Source organism: Oncorhynchus nerka, linkage group LG14 (genome assembly GCF_034236695.1).
Source record: "Oncorhynchus nerka isolate Pitt River linkage group LG14, Oner_Uvic_2.0, whole genome shotgun sequence".
In the NCBI taxonomy this organism is placed as follows: domain Eukaryota; kingdom Metazoa; phylum Chordata; class Actinopteri; order Salmoniformes; family Salmonidae; genus Oncorhynchus; species Oncorhynchus nerka.
In genome coordinates, this window is record NC_088409.1 from 28749756 (window position 1) to 28764613 (window position 14858).

Genomic DNA, 14858 nt, shown 5'->3' on the forward strand with positions numbered 1-14858 from the left:
TTACTTTTAATGAAGGTTACTTACATAGAGACCACATTTGTTTCAGTCCATAAGCCATCATTGACCTGCACTGGTTTATTTTTATTGCATTACCAAACATTTGAACATGGTAGACAAGCATGCAGTATTCATTCTCTCTGTGTGTATGTACAGGGCATTCCGGAAAGTATTTGGACCTGTATCTTTTTTCCACATTTTACGTTACGACCTTGCTCTAAAATGGATAAGTGTGCAGTGTGCCCGCAGATTCCTGTACCTGAATTTTTTTGGGACTGGGGCCTCACCGGTGTCATGAACCAGAGGGCAATAAACCTAAGGACACTAAGCCTGTGATATGTCTGGAAGTCGGCTTCCATTGCTCCGAGTGGCAAGATCCTCACAACTATGAGCCTGAACACTCACATGCGCATGTCCCACACCGGAGAGAAACCTTACAAATGCAAGGAGTGTGGCAAAATATTCACGAAGAGCAGCAGTTTAGGCAAACACCTGCTCACCCAGTGCTCTCTGCATCACCTGGCCCTGGTGTGCTGCCAGCGGCGAGGCCTTCGACGTTAAAGGGAACAGAATTGAATAGACCTTTAGAATATAGTTTAAGATTGAATAATAGATCCTCGTCCACTGTGTGTGTGTCAGTTTTAGAACACCTATTCAAGGCTTTTTCTTTATTTTGACTTTTTTCTACATTGTAGAGTAATAGTGAAGACAACTGAAATGACACAAGGAATCGTGTAGTAACCAAGAAAGTGTTAAACACGTTTTATATTTGAGATTCTTCAAATGGCTTTGATAACAGCTTTGCACACTCTTGCCATTCTCTCAACCAGATTTATGAGCTTGTCACCTGGAATGCATTTCAATTAACTGGTGTGCCTTAAAAGTTCATTTGTGGAATTTCTTTCCTTAATGCATTTGAGCCAATCAGTTATGTTGTGACAAGGTATGGGGGGTATACAGAGGAAAGCCCTATTTGGTAAAAAAAGACCAAGTCCATATTATGGCAAGAACAGCTCATCATTACTTTAAGACATGAAGGTCAGTCAATAAGGAACATTTCAAGAACTTTGAAAGTTTCAAGTGCAGTCGCAAAAACAATCAAGCGCTATGATGAAACTGGCTCTCATGAGGACCGCCACAGGAATGGAAGACCCAGAGTTACCTCTGCTGCAGAGGATATGTTCATTAGAGTTGCCAGCCTCAGAACTTGCAGCCCAAATAAATGCTACACAGAGTTCAAGTTAGCAGACACATCTCAACATCAACTATTCAGTGATGACTGTGAATCAGGACTTCATGGTTGAATTGCTGTAACTAAACCACTACTAAAGGACACCAATAATAAGAGACTTGCTTGAGATAAGAAACACGAGCAATGGACGTTAGACCGGTAGAAATTTGTCCTTTGGTCTGGAGTCCAAATGGGATATTTTTGGTTCCAACCGCTGTCTTTGTGAGACGTGGTGTGGGTGAACGGATGATCTCCGCATCTGTATTTCCCACATTAAAGCATGGAGGTGTTATGGTTTGGGGTGCTTTGCTGGTGACTGTCTCATTTATTTAGAATTCAAGGCACATTTAACCAGCATGGCTATTTGGGCTTGGTGGGACTATCATTTGTTTTTCAACAGGACAATGACCCAACACAACTCCAGGCTGTATAAGGGCAATTTTACCAAGAAGGATCCCCCGACCTCAACCAAATAGAGATGGTTTGGGTTGAGTTGGATCACAGATTGCTTTGGTTTCTACATGATTCCATATGTGTTATTTCATAGTTTTGATGTCTAAACTATTATTCTACAATGTAGAAAATAGTACAAATGAAAGAAAAACCCTTAAATGAGTATGTGTTCTAAAACTTTTTGCCGGTAGTGTATATATATTTATAAAATATAAGAGCTTTATAGAATATAACTTCATTGTCCATCATTTAGGGTTATATTCTCTACTCCCAATAACTATTTCAAGTTACCTCTTCTCCTCACTTTCCCCTGTGTGTGTGTGCGTGCGTGCATGTGTGAGTGAGGGAGTATGTCCCCAGATAAACAGCAGCTGGTCCTTCCTCCACTGCCCAGAGGAGGATGAGTGTGCCAACGGCCACCACCACTGTAACGTCACCCAGGACTGCCATGACCTGACCCAGGGATACCACTGCACCTGCAAGCAGGGCTACGTTCTCAGCCGGTAGGAAGCCACACGTCACAATCATCATTAACGGCAGAAGAAGTAGCACTTGGATACCTCAGCAGCAATACACACACACAACCTCATCATCATTACATCATCACAATCATCAGTACTACCACTCCACCTGTCCTGCAAACACGGCTACATATTCAGTTGGTATACATACGTAGTATCCTAAAAAGGTTCTACAGCTGTACCATTGAGAGCATATTGACTGGCTACATCATTGCTTGGTATGGCAATAGCACCGACCTCGATCTTATGGCGCTACAGAGGGTTTTGGGACAGCCCAGTACATCACTGGGGCCGAGCTCCCTGCCATCCAGGACATCTATATTAGGAGGTGTGGAAGGAAGGCATCAAGTCTGACACCAACAGGCTCTTCAGCAGCTTCTATCCCCAAACAATAAGACTGATAATTAGCTAACAAAATAACTACACAGACTGAGTTTGTCTTGTATATTTATTGACCTTTCATTTCAATATTTGCACACTCACAGGGCCCTACACACTCACACACTGTCACTCACTCCATCATCTGCTCACTCACACATTATATGCACATACATTTATACTGACTCTACACACCCACTCACATGCAAGCTGCTGCTACTCTGTTTGGAAAGTGACTCACTGTCTGTTTTAGTTCATTTATATGTTCTTTCCATCTTGCTTTGAGTTTATTATTAATCACATGCTCCGAATACAACAGGTGTGATTAATAATAAACTCAAAGCAAGATGGAAAGAACAAACGTGGACAATGAGTGTTTTGCGTCGACCCCCACCAACCGCAATCTGCCCAAGGGACACACTGTCTTCTTCGATGCCCAGCCAAAGTTCACCAACGTGGACATCCGAGTCACCGTCGACATGACCTCCCGGGAGGTGGAGGTGTACGTGTCCAACTCCCATGACACCTTCATCGTAGAAGTGGACCTCTACACAGGCATCCACGCCATCAAGATCGAGGACGAGTCGGTGGCCCGAGGTGGGGCGAGCGGAGGGGATAAGGAGACACCTCTGTCACCTATGAAGGTGTATGCCAACTCCTCATCCAGCCTGGGTGGGGCCATGCTCCCCAACACCCCCCTGCAGCTCCACGCCAAGCCCCAGGGGGCAGACAGGGAGGTACGGGAGGCCAAGGCGGAGGGGCTCATCTCCTATATCACGATGTGGAAGCCCCAGACGGTGCTGATTGTTCGAGGTGTCCGTGACCTCGTGGTCATCACCTTCCCCCATGAGGTCCACTCCCTGAAGTCCAGCCGCTTCTACATCGCCCTGCGTGGTGTAGGCACCGAGGAGAGACGGGGCGAGTCCCAGGGCCTGCTCTTCCTCCGCCAGGACCAGGCTCACATCGACCTGTTCGTTGTCTTCTCTGTTTTCTTCTCCTGCTTCTTCCTCTTCCTCTCCGTCTGCGTCCTCCTCTGGAAGATCAAGCAGTTCATGGACTTCCGCCGAGAGCAGAGGCGTCATATCCAGGAAATGACCAAGATGGCATCCAGGCCCTTCACCAAGCTCACTGTCTATTTGGAGCCAGAGGAGCCCCAGTGCCCTCCACAGAGGGGCATTGTCGTTGGCAAGGCAGGCTGGGGGGCATTGTAGTTGGTTAGAGGGGGCGTGCTGGAGCCATCTCCTACAAACACGAGCCAGGCTCCGGCCCCACCGTCCACCACCACCTTACCCTGGGTGGAGGGGGCAACAGTGGGCAACACCTGCCCCTGCATTACCTCAAAACCCACCACTATGTCCCCACCAACACCACTGCATCGCACCCCCACCATCACCCATCCTCCCACAGCGGCTACCAGCACTTCTGCCGCTCCGACCCCTTCTTGTCCCAGCTCATGGGCTTCTCCTACTCCACCTTCAAGGTGGGGCCCATCACCCTGGAGCCCACGGACGACGGCATGGCCGGGGTGGCCACCGTCCTCATCCAGCTGCCGGGGGGTATCCTGGCCCCTAACCGCGCCTGCCTGGGGTCCGCCCTGGTCACACTATGGCAAAACCTCCAGGAGTACTGTGGTCACGGCATTTGAGGGGGCCACCCCGGGGCGGGAAGGGCGCGCAAAGTCCTGCTAGGGCATCAGCACCTCACCACCATGGCTATGTAGAGGGGGGATGTGCAACATCGATTTGACAGGATAGGAATAAAGAAAGTGATGCTTGTTTGTCAGATGTTTTTTTATATCATGGCAGTAATGATGAGTGAAATTAATTATAAGTTCATATATGGCAGGCTTTTAAGCTACGTGTCTGTTTATTCACTCAAAACCCGAAGTATATATTTGTACATGTTCATTCACAGGACCTGTTACATGGTTCTTTATCGGTTGCTGTTGTATTTGTTTCTCTGCTCGTCTGTCTCCAGTTCTTCTGCATTTGTGAACTACACTTAACAATCCTGTTGTGTATCGTTTCCTATTGTGAGGCTTATGGAGAACATATTTAGCAAAGCAAAACTTTTGACACATTTGATGTCTGTTTTAAATAGATTTTGTTACAAATGAAGGATTTAACTAGGTTATCAGACTTCTGTCCCTGTAGCCATTTTATGAGTGGATAACATAACACACTATGTATTGTTTAGTTTATTTTTTTCAGTTATTTGATATGAACTGTATGTTAACTTATATGCCTTTTTTTTATTTTGGCTCTCTCGATTGGATGATTTTATCAGCCAGTGAGAGCTTTGATTAAATCGTAATTATTTTTTGTGATTTGTCTTGTGACAAATGGAACAAGAAAGCAATTACATTATGTGGAACAAAACATTGTATGGAAATTATGTCAGATTATAATGGAGACAAAGGAAAGGGACAAAATATGTGCAAAGCTCCATCTTCCTGGTGAAAGATAACATGAATGAAAAAGTTGTTTTATTTTCAAGGATTGTGTGTTACATTTTTGTTAGATGTTTTTTGCACTCTTAAGAAGAACATTTTCTTCAGTTTCTCATATGACTCACTACAAGATGAATCCCCCCATTATTTTGGAACAATCTGAATGGTGCTACTGGATACACTACACAAAACAACCATTAGACTACAAAATGATTGGTAATTCAGATAGATTTCTCATTTACATGTATTTAATCAAATATATAACAAAAATAACAGCTTTCCTGTTTAGTAGCATTGCTCCTAATTAAGGAAAATTGAAGCACTAACTTCAGTTACCTTCGAGTCTGGGCACAAGCATTATTAGACGGGTTACATTGTTCTTGTATTTGTTTGTTAGTTTACGTGTTTTTATTAACCTTTTTTATTTTTTTACATTTTTTATTTACTCGTTTTTTTTTTTAATTAGGGAACAGTGATGTACAGAAGATGGTTGCCTGGCAGACTCTTTGTCCTGGTTATTTTTATTTTTATTTATTTCACCTTTATTTAACCAGGTAGGCTAGTTGAGAACAAGTTCTCATTTGCAACTGCGACCTGGCCAAGATAAAGCATAGCAGTGTGAACAGACAACACAGAGTTACACATGGAGTAAACAATTAACAAGTCAATAACACAGTAGGAAAAAAAGGGGGGGAGTCTATATACAATGTGTGCAAAAGGCATGAGGTAGGCGAATAATTACAATTTTGCAGATTAACACTGGAGTGATAAATGATCAGGTGGTCATGTACAGGTAGAGATATTGGTGTGCAAAAGAGCAGAAAAGTAAATAAATAAAAACAGTATGGGGATGAGGTAGGTGAAAATGGGTGGGCTATTTACCAATAGACTATGTACAGCTGCAGCGATCGGTTAGCTGCTCAGATAGCTGATGTTTGAAGTTGGTGAGGGAGATAAAAGTCTCCAACTTCAGCAATTTTTGCAATTGTTCCAGTCACAGGCAGCAGAGTACTGGAACGAAAGGCGGCCGAATGAGGTGTTGGCTTTAGGATGATCAATGAGATACACCTGCTGGAGCGCGTGCTACGGATGGGTGTTGCCATCGTGACCAGTGAACTGAGATAAGGCGGAGCTTTACCTAGCATGGACTTGTAGATGACCTGAGCCAGTGGGTCTGGCGACGAATATGTAGCGAGGGCCAGCCGACTAGAGCATACAAGTCGCAGTGGTGGGTGGTATAAGGTGCTTTAGTGACAAAACGGATGGCACTGTGATAGACTGCATCCAGTTTGCTGAGTAGAGTGTTGGAAGCCATTTTGTAGATGACATCGCCGAAGTCGAGGATCGGTAGGATAGTCAGTTTTACTAGGGTAAGCTTGGCGGCGTGAGTGAAGGAGGCTTTGTTGCGGAATAGAAAGCAGACTCTTGATTTGATTTTCGATTGGAGATGTTTGATATGAGTCTGGAAGGAGAGTTTGCAGTCTCGCCAGACACCTAGGTACTTATAGATGTCCACATATTCAAGGTCGGAACCATCCAGGGTGGTGATGCTAGTCGGGCATGCGGGTGCAGGCAGTGATCGGTTGAAAAGCATGCATTTGGTTTCACTAGCGTTTAAGAGCAGTTGGAGGCCACGGAAGGAGTGTTGTATGGCATTGAAGCTCGTTTGGAGGTTAGATAGCACAGTGTCCAATGACGGGCCGAAAGTATATAGAATGGTGTCGTCTGCGTAGAGGTGGATCAGGGAATCGCCCGCAGCAAGAGCAACATCATTGATATATACAGAGAAAAGAGTCGGCCCGAGAATTGAACCCTGTGGCACCCCCATAGAGACTGCCAGAGGACCGGACAGCATGCCCTCCGATTTGACACACTGAACTCTGTCTGCAAAGTAATTGGTGAACCAGGCAAGGCAGTCATCCGAAAAACCGAGGCTACTGAGTCTGCCGATAAGAATATGGTGATTGACAGAGTCGAAGGCCTTGGCAAGGTCGATGAAGACGGCTGCACAGTACTGTCTTTTATCGATGGCGGTTATGATATCGTTTAGTACCTTGAGTGTGGCTGAGGTGCACCCGTGACCGGCTCGAAACCAGATTGCACAGCGGAGAAGGTACGGTGGGATTCGAGATGGTCAGTGACCTGTTTGTTGACTTGGCTTTCAAGACCTTAGATAGGCAGGGCAGGATGGATATAGGTCTGTAACAGTTTGGGTCCAGGGTGTCTCCCCTTTGAAGAGGGGGATGACTGCGGCAGCTTTCCAATCCTTGGGGATCTCGGACGATATGAAAGAGAGGTTGAACAGGCTGGTAATAGGAGTTGCGACAATGGCGGCGGATAGTTTCAGAAATAGAGGGTCCAGATTGTCAAGCCCAGCTGATTTGTACGGGTCCAGGTTTTGGAGCTCTTTCAGAACATCTGCTATCTGGATTTGGGTAAAGGAGAACCTGGAGAGGCTTGGGCGAGGAGCTGCGGGGGGCGGAGCTGTTGGCCGAGGTTGGAGAAGCCAGGCGGAAGGCATGGCCAGCCGTTGAGAAATGCTTATTGAAGTTTTCGATAATCATGGATTTATCGGTGGTGACCGTGTTACCTAGCCTCAGTGCAGTGGGCAGCTGGGAGGAGGTGCTCTTGTTCTCCATGGACTTCAGTGTCCCAGAACTTTTTGGAGTTGGAGCTACAGGATGCAAACTTCTGCCTGAAGAAGCTGGCCTTAGCTTTCCTGACTGACTGCGTGTATTGGTTCCTGACTCCCCTGAACAGTTGCATATCACGGGGTCCGCCACAGGATGTTTTTGTGCTGGTCGAGGGCAGTCAGGTCTGGAGTGAACCAAGGGCTGTATCTGTTCTTGGTTCTGCATTTTTTGAACGGAGCATGCTTATCTAAAATGGAGAGGAAGTTGCTTTTAAAGAATGACCAGGCATCCTCAACTGACGGGATGAGGTCAATGTCCTTCCAGGATACCCGGGCCAGGTCGATTAGGAAGGCCTGCTCACAGAAGTGTTTTAGGGAGCGTTTGACAGTGATGAGGGGTGGTCGTTTGACTGCGGCTCCGTAGCGGATACAGGCAATGAGGCAGTGATCGCTGAGATCCTGGTTGAAGACAGCGGAGGTGTATTTGGAGGGCCAGTTGGTCAGGATGACGTCTATGAGGGTGCCCTTGTTTACAGAGTTAGGGTTGTATCTGGTGGGTTCCTTGATGATTTGTGTGAGATTGAGGGCATCTAGCTTAGATTGTAGGACTGCCGGGGTGTTAAGCATATCCCAGTTTAGGTCACCTAACAGAACAAACTCTGAAGCTAGATGGGGGGTGATCAATTCACAAATGGTGTCCAGGGCACAGCTGGGAGCTGAGGGGGGTCGGTAGCAGGCGGCAACAGTGAGAGACTTATTTCTGGAGAGAGTAATTTTCAAAATTAGTAGTTCGAACTGTTTGGGTATGGACCTGGAAAGTATGACATATTGTCATATGACATATTGTCACCTGAGTAGTAGGTGACAATATTAAAAGTCCAGGAAAGATGACACACCTCTGGTTTTCTTGTGCATAGAATAAGAGAGACATCGGTTGAGGTGGAATAATTTGTCATTGAAATAGCGTCAAATTATTTTTTTTATTTTTTTATTTTTAAATGTTATTTTTTTATTAACAACAAATCAATACATAAAGCACATGAGGGAACACAAGCATACATAAATTACAAACAATTGGCGTCAAATTATTTTGTTGAAGACCATTATATCATGTTACGTCATCAGTGGGGGACGACTATAGGCTTCTTTTTTTTCTTTTTTATAAAGGCGTTCGAAAATTCGCTCTATAACTGATGAATTTACAGACGCTCAACACCGGTTGAATAGGGCCGGTGTCAGCAAACAACGGCAAAAAATAAGCTTAATTCAGTTGTTGCCAGCAGCACAGTTACAGTCACCAACGCTCTGGATAACATGAAAACCAGCTCTGCTAGGGTAAGTAAAAAGGGTTCAATTTAACAAAAAAATAAACAAATATTCTGAATTTAGATACGCCCTCCAGAGTGCAATACGAACGCACCCTATAATGGACACTGCTGGCCTGCAGTGCAAACCGATAGGCTATTTAATTTCAGAATTTGTTACAATTAGGTTAAGGGTCAGATTTAGATTATATTGGCTCATTGTTTTCAGGTCAGTAGGTACCCACACTTTTCTGCGAGTGTCTCTTTTAAAATCATCATCAATCAGCAGACAATCTTTCTACATGATTACCTGATTGGTCAATCTACACCCACGCCAAGGAAGTGCAAACAGAATTCTTCCGGTCACTGTGTTTGGTTTGAATCGAAGAAGGTAAGTGAAGTTATTTTGCCCGTGAATGTTTTGTGTAGAAAACAAATGTTTACTCACATCGTTGATATCTTTATAACGAAGTCGAACGTTAGGTGGGTGACCGTTGTCAATTGTAGCTAAATAAGCTAAGTAGGAAGCTGCGTAATTTGGTTTATCCAAGTTTCACCAAAACCACGCCACGTGATGTGTTTTTGTATCTAACTCGCCGTTTTCAACAAATTCCATCTTCTAGCTAGATTCTACACAGCTTTAACCGTAACTTCAATTAAACGCCGTTTGAAATAGCTGCCTGTCTCTCTTTAATAACTGAGTAACGGCACATATGTCAGCAAATATACGCCAGGTCTAAATGAGTTTACACTAGGTAAACAATTCCGGTTAAACACTAATGTTTTGTTGAGTTTAAATTATTCAGTGATGACTTACTGGCGTTTTAGTAAAAACGGTCGTAATAACTACTAATCGGCATTATATGGCAAAATAAACCTTAGTGTGTAAGTGATTAGACGTTAGTTCAGGAAATGAAGAATTTATTAAAATGCTGGAAGTGAACGCTGGAATTAAACAATTAACTATGCAAAGCTGTGTGTATTAAGAAAATACACTGAACATGCAACCATTTCGAAGATTTCACTGAGTAATAAGGGAATCGGTCAATTGCAATAAATTAATTGGGCTCTAATCGATTAATTTTGCTTGACTGAGAATACCGATATTTGTCTGGTCAGATACATACAAAAAAGGTGTATCAGAACCAGTCTATTTGGTGTTGCCACCATTTGCCTCATGTAGTGCGACACACCACCTTCGTATAGTTGATCCTTGATCCGGCTGTTGATTGTGGCCTGTGGAATGTTGTCCCACTCGTCTTCAATGGCTGTGTGAAGTTGCTGGATATTGGCTGGAACTGGAACACACTGTCATATACAACGATCCAGATCATCCCAAACAGCCTCATTGGGTGACATGTCTGAGTATTCATGATATGGAAGAACTGGGACATTTTCAGCTTCTAGGAATTGTGTACAGATCTTTATGTCATGGGGCCGTGCAGAAACATGAGGTGAATGTGGTGCATGAATGGCACTACAACGTGCCCCAGGATCTTGTCATGGTATCTCTCTGCATTCAAATTGCCAAAGATAAAATGAAGTTGTGATTGTCTGTAGCTTATGTCTGCCCATGCCATAACCCCACCGCCACCATGGGGCACGTTGAAATCGGCAAACTGCTCACCCACACACCGTACACGCTGTCTGCCATCTGCCCGGTACAGTTGAAACCAATATCACGCTTCCTCAACTTGAGACACCTGTGGTATTGTTGTATGACAAAACTGAACCTTTTAGTGGCCTCTTATTGTCCCCAGCACAAGGTGCGCCTGTGTAATGATCATGTGTATGGTCCCACGTGTCTCAGTTGGTTGAGCAGGTTGCTTTTAACACCAGGGTTGTGGGCTCAATTCCCACAGGGGACCAGTACAGAGGGAAAAAAACTGAAATATATGCACTCATGACTAAGTCGCTCTGGATAAGTGTCTGCTAAATGTAATCAAACATTTGTGCAATTTCTTTTTGGGAAATGAGCATTTTGTACACATGGAAAATTCAATTTTTTTATTTTAGCTCATGAAACATAGGACCAACACTTTTTTTTGCCTTTATATTTTTGTTCAATGTAGATGCCTTGCTCAAATACAATCCTGTCTCTAATGGCCTATTATGTAGTGATTTAATCAAATAAAAGCCTGTGCCATTGTGTGTAGTCATCATTGCCTAGCGGCCTAAGTCTGCAGTGTTTCTGTGTGTATAGGCTGTTTTGGTCCTGGATACTCTTTTCATGGCACTTCGATACAGTGATTTTCATAGCAGGTAAGGAAAGATTTTTCCTAACCTTAACCACAGTCTCCTAACCTGCTACCTTAATTATCCTAGCCTGCTGTCTAAGTTCTCCTAACCTGCTACGAAAAAGTCACACAAATGTCGAAGTGCCATGAAAAGAGTTTCCCTTACGTTTCCTGACCTAGTCTAGCTCATCTTTGTTCATGAGCATCAGCCTGAAACTGCTTCTCTTTTCACTCAGAATGTCAGTAAGTAGGATATTAGAGGCACTTTAGTCAACAAGATGAAGATCAAACAACGTTCAAAAACTACGCCACTGCACAAAAAAAACATGGGGACTAAACGCCATGGAAACGTGGGTATAACACAAACAGAACATGACCCACAGTCAGGTGATGACTCCACCAGCAGAGATGAATCAGATTGTACCCAAGCACTCTCAAAGAGCACCAGTTCAACTCATTCAGATTCTAGTCCACTCCACAAGGATCCTGTGGTAGTGCTAACCAGGTTGGCTGAGGTAAGTAGGATTAGTGTTTTCTAATGTAAGATCATTAAGATTGTTAATGCATACTTGTAGTTTCTGTATCTTTCTAATCCATAAGGTGGTGGTTAAGACACTTCTGAGAGACATTAAAGTTTGTTTGGTGAAGGAGGTGACGGATGTCAGGAGGGATGAAGACAACCATGGAGGCAGGACATACTGTTTAACATACTCCAGTCTACTCCCAACAGTGCAGTTTAAATGGGTGATGGTTACTGGAACATTCATATTAATATTGGCAAGGACTATTTGAATGAGAAATTACATTTGCCATTTTTTTCTCCCCTCTTATCGCACCCATCTCTTCTCCCTCTATCCCTCACTCTCAGGTTCTCCTCAGTTCTTTCCTTGTCCACACTGCACCATCTCCTTTACTGACTGTTACTTCCTGGAGAACCACATCAAGACCAAACACCAGAAGCAGTACCTGGCCATGTTGAGAAGCCAAGTCTCAAAGAGTAAAAGAGTGTACGGCCCCACACACCTCTGTCCCCACTGTAGCTGCATGTTCCATACACCACGACAGCTAGACATTCATAACCGCCAGGCCCACCCCTCTGCCCGTCCCCAGAAACCTGCCCCTCCCCGGAGAACTGGCCTTCCCCACAGGGTACAGGAGAAATTCCACACCTGCCCACAGTGCTCCCGCAGATTCAAGTACCTGGGCAGCCTGCTGAAGCACTGCAAGAGTTTGCACAAAATGGCCGTTGTTCTCACCAATGGACACATCAGTTGCGCAGACTGTGAGAAGAGCTTTGAGAATTGCTGGGGCCTGGGGCCTCACCGGTGTCACGAACCAGAGGGCAATAAACCTAAGGACGCTAAACAGATGGTCATTAAGGAAGTCGGCTTCCAATGCTTAGATTGTGGCAAGATCCTCACTACTCCTACGAGCCTGAACGCTCACATGCGCATCCACACTGGGGAGAGGCCATTTGAATGTTCTGAATGCCACAAACGCTTTATCTGCTCTGCTTCTCTGACCCTGCACATGAGGACCCACACTCACCGTGACGTAAAGCCATACTCCTGCCAAGAGTGTGGGAAAAGCTTTTATGAACAGAGTCATGTGAACGGCCACATGAAAATCCACAAGGGGAAACGTTATTCCTGCCCCCACTGCTTTCTCAGCTTTGCGCGCAAGTCCAACCTCTCCAAACACCTGCTTAGACGTCATAAACCTAAATGATAATGATGTATATTAACATAGCACCTTTTATGAAACTCTGTTACTCTTATGAATTAAATGGAGGGGAGTCTGATCTCTTTTGTCAGTGATCGATGTGACATCAAATTCTAACTAAATTTTGCCCCAGGTTTATGATAACGCTGCAATGTTTTAACAATCCTCCAGTTGGGTCACAGTGAGCTCCATGTATTGGGACAGTGACACGTTTTGTTTCTCCTGCAGCACTTTGGATTTGAAATTATACAACGACTGAGGTTAAAGTGCAGACTCCGCTTTAATTTGAGGGTATTTTCATCCATATCGGGTGAACCGCTCAGAAAGAACAGGATTTTTTGTACATATTCCCCCCCATTTTTAAGGGAATGGTTACATTATTTGGTCCCATATTCCCAGCATGCAATGCTTACATTAAGCTTGACTGGATGCGTTTGCTGTTTGTTTTGGTTGTGTGTCAGGGTATTTTGTGCTCAATAGAAGTTAATGGTAAATATTGTATTGTCACTTTTATTATAAATTAGAATAGTGTATGTCTTCTATATTAGTGGCTACCATGATTACGGATAAAACTGAATGAATTGTGATTAATGAGTGAAAGTTAGAGGCATAAATATCAAACCCCTTCAAAATGCTAACCTCCCCTGTTATTGTAATGGTAAGATGTTAGCATGTCTTGAGGGCATGATACTTGTGCGTCTGTACTCTAGCTTTCTCACTCATTATTCAGGACTATCCGTAATCATTGTAGCATCCAACAAGTTTGTAGAGTAACAACCTTGTTGTAATCAATATGTGCTAGGACAATGGGACCAAATACTATACTTTTGACTACTTTTACCACACAAGGAATTTGTACCAATTCATTAACCCCCCCCCATTTTAGGGGATTATGTTCAAGAAGTGTAATTTCTAAACTGTTCATATGGATAAAAATACTAATTAAAGCTGACGGTCTACACTTTAACCTAATAATCATTGTATCGTTTCAAATACAACGTCTGGAGGTACAGAGCCAAAAGAACAAAACATAATTCACTGTTCCAAAACTTTTGGAGCTCTTTTGTTAATATTATTGCTCTTTTGTTTTATGGATGTTTGCGTTTAACCAGTTCAATGTAAGCTACATAATCCCCAAAAGTAGGTATCATGAGGGCCATAAATGATAACTAGTAATGTTGAGGATACTAGCTCAAGTACACACAGTACAAATGATACAATTCTATTTGACAAAATTGAATGAATAGAGCTTTGAAGTGTTTATTCTTTCTAAATATTGCTTAAATTATAAAATGACACTAATATCATCTTCCTTAACTTTAAATTACATATTTGTTTAGTGTTAGAGAACTCCTATTTTCTGGATGTTTCTCTTGTTCACAATGTCTGACCCCCATCGCTGTAAACATCTCAGAGCTCTAGCTTGACTATATTAACTTTTTAGGAACACTCCTTTCATCCTTAATCAATCTCTGAATGTGCTACTGTAATGAAACCACTCTCCTGCTGCGCTATGATGTAAGGATTGCAGGCATGTGCTTTGTCAGTAGATGTGATATAGGGTTCAGCCAGGAGTTGGACAGTTGGAAGAGTGATTGAAATGGTAGAAGGACATCCCAGCTTCAAGTGGTGTTAGATTTCACATCCTACATCACGCAGGGTCGAACTGGTACCAGAACCACACAGGTCCCCAAACAAGGGACCTTATGTCTAAGAGGTTATAAACACACACAAAAAAATGTTTTATTTGCTCTGTATAAAAATGAAGAACGTATGTACAGAAGATGGTTTCATGAATGATTGACCTGGTGATCAGTAGGCGATAATAAATTCTGAAAGATTATCGTCAGTTTTGTTGTTGGTTTGTACTGTATTTTTGGAAGAAGAGGAGCTTTTATGTGAAGGTCACTCTCCTAGTATTGTTATAAACATTA

At 43.6% G+C, this 14858-nt stretch overlaps 2 protein-coding genes across 6 annotated transcripts; both read left to right on the plus strand.

Moving 5' to 3' along the window:
* Positions 1 to 255: 255 nt before the first annotated feature.
* LOC135575204 (multiple epidermal growth factor-like domains protein 8) lies at positions 256 to 5075 on the plus strand. The gene is made up of 2 exons (XM_065027919.1): positions 256 to 2184; positions 2900 to 5075. The coding sequence occupies exon 2, from the start codon at positions 2928 to 2930 to the stop codon at positions 3789 to 3791; it is 864 nt and encodes a 287-aa protein (XP_064883991.1). The 5' UTR covers positions 256 to 2184; positions 2900 to 2927; the 3' UTR covers positions 3792 to 5075.
* Positions 5076 to 8848: 3773 nt separating this feature from the next.
* Positions 8849 to 14767, plus strand: LOC135575205 (gastrula zinc finger protein XlCGF7.1-like). 5 transcript variants are annotated; one of them, XM_065027921.1, is made up of 5 exons: positions 8852 to 8996; positions 9255 to 9356; positions 11439 to 11717; positions 11803 to 11890; positions 12071 to 14767. In XM_065027921.1, exons 3-5 carry the CDS (start codon positions 11481 to 11483, stop codon positions 12928 to 12930), a joined length of 1185 nt encoding a protein of 394 aa, XP_064883993.1. In that variant the 5' UTR covers positions 8852 to 8996; positions 9255 to 9356; positions 11439 to 11480; the 3' UTR covers positions 12931 to 14767. The 5 variants fall into 5 exon arrangements, with proteins under 5 accessions (XP_064883995.1, XP_064883993.1, XP_064883994.1 ...); XM_065027922.1 differs by lacking the exon at positions 9255 to 9356; XM_065027920.1 differs by lacking the exon at positions 8852 to 8996 and having other exon boundaries at positions 9089 to 9356.
* Positions 14768 to 14858: the final 91 nt, after the last annotated feature.

Bases quoted from the DNA above. Each gene is read 5' to 3' on its own strand.
- LOC135575204 (XM_065027919.1), top strand. From the start codon at position 2,928: ATGGAAAGAACAAACGTGGACAATGAGTGTTTTGCGTCGACCCCCACC.
- LOC135575205 (XM_065027921.1), top strand. From the start codon at position 11,481: ATGAAGATCAAACAACGTTCAAAAACTACGCCACTGCACAAAAAAAAC. The intron at 11,718-11,802 runs GTAAGTAGGATT...CTAATCCATAAG, and splicing joins TGCTAACCAGGTTGGCTGAG to GTGGTGGTTAAGACACTTCT. The intron at 11,891-12,070 runs GCAGGACATACT...CCTCACTCTCAG, and splicing joins GGATGAAGACAACCATGGAG to GTTCTCCTCAGTTCTTTCCT.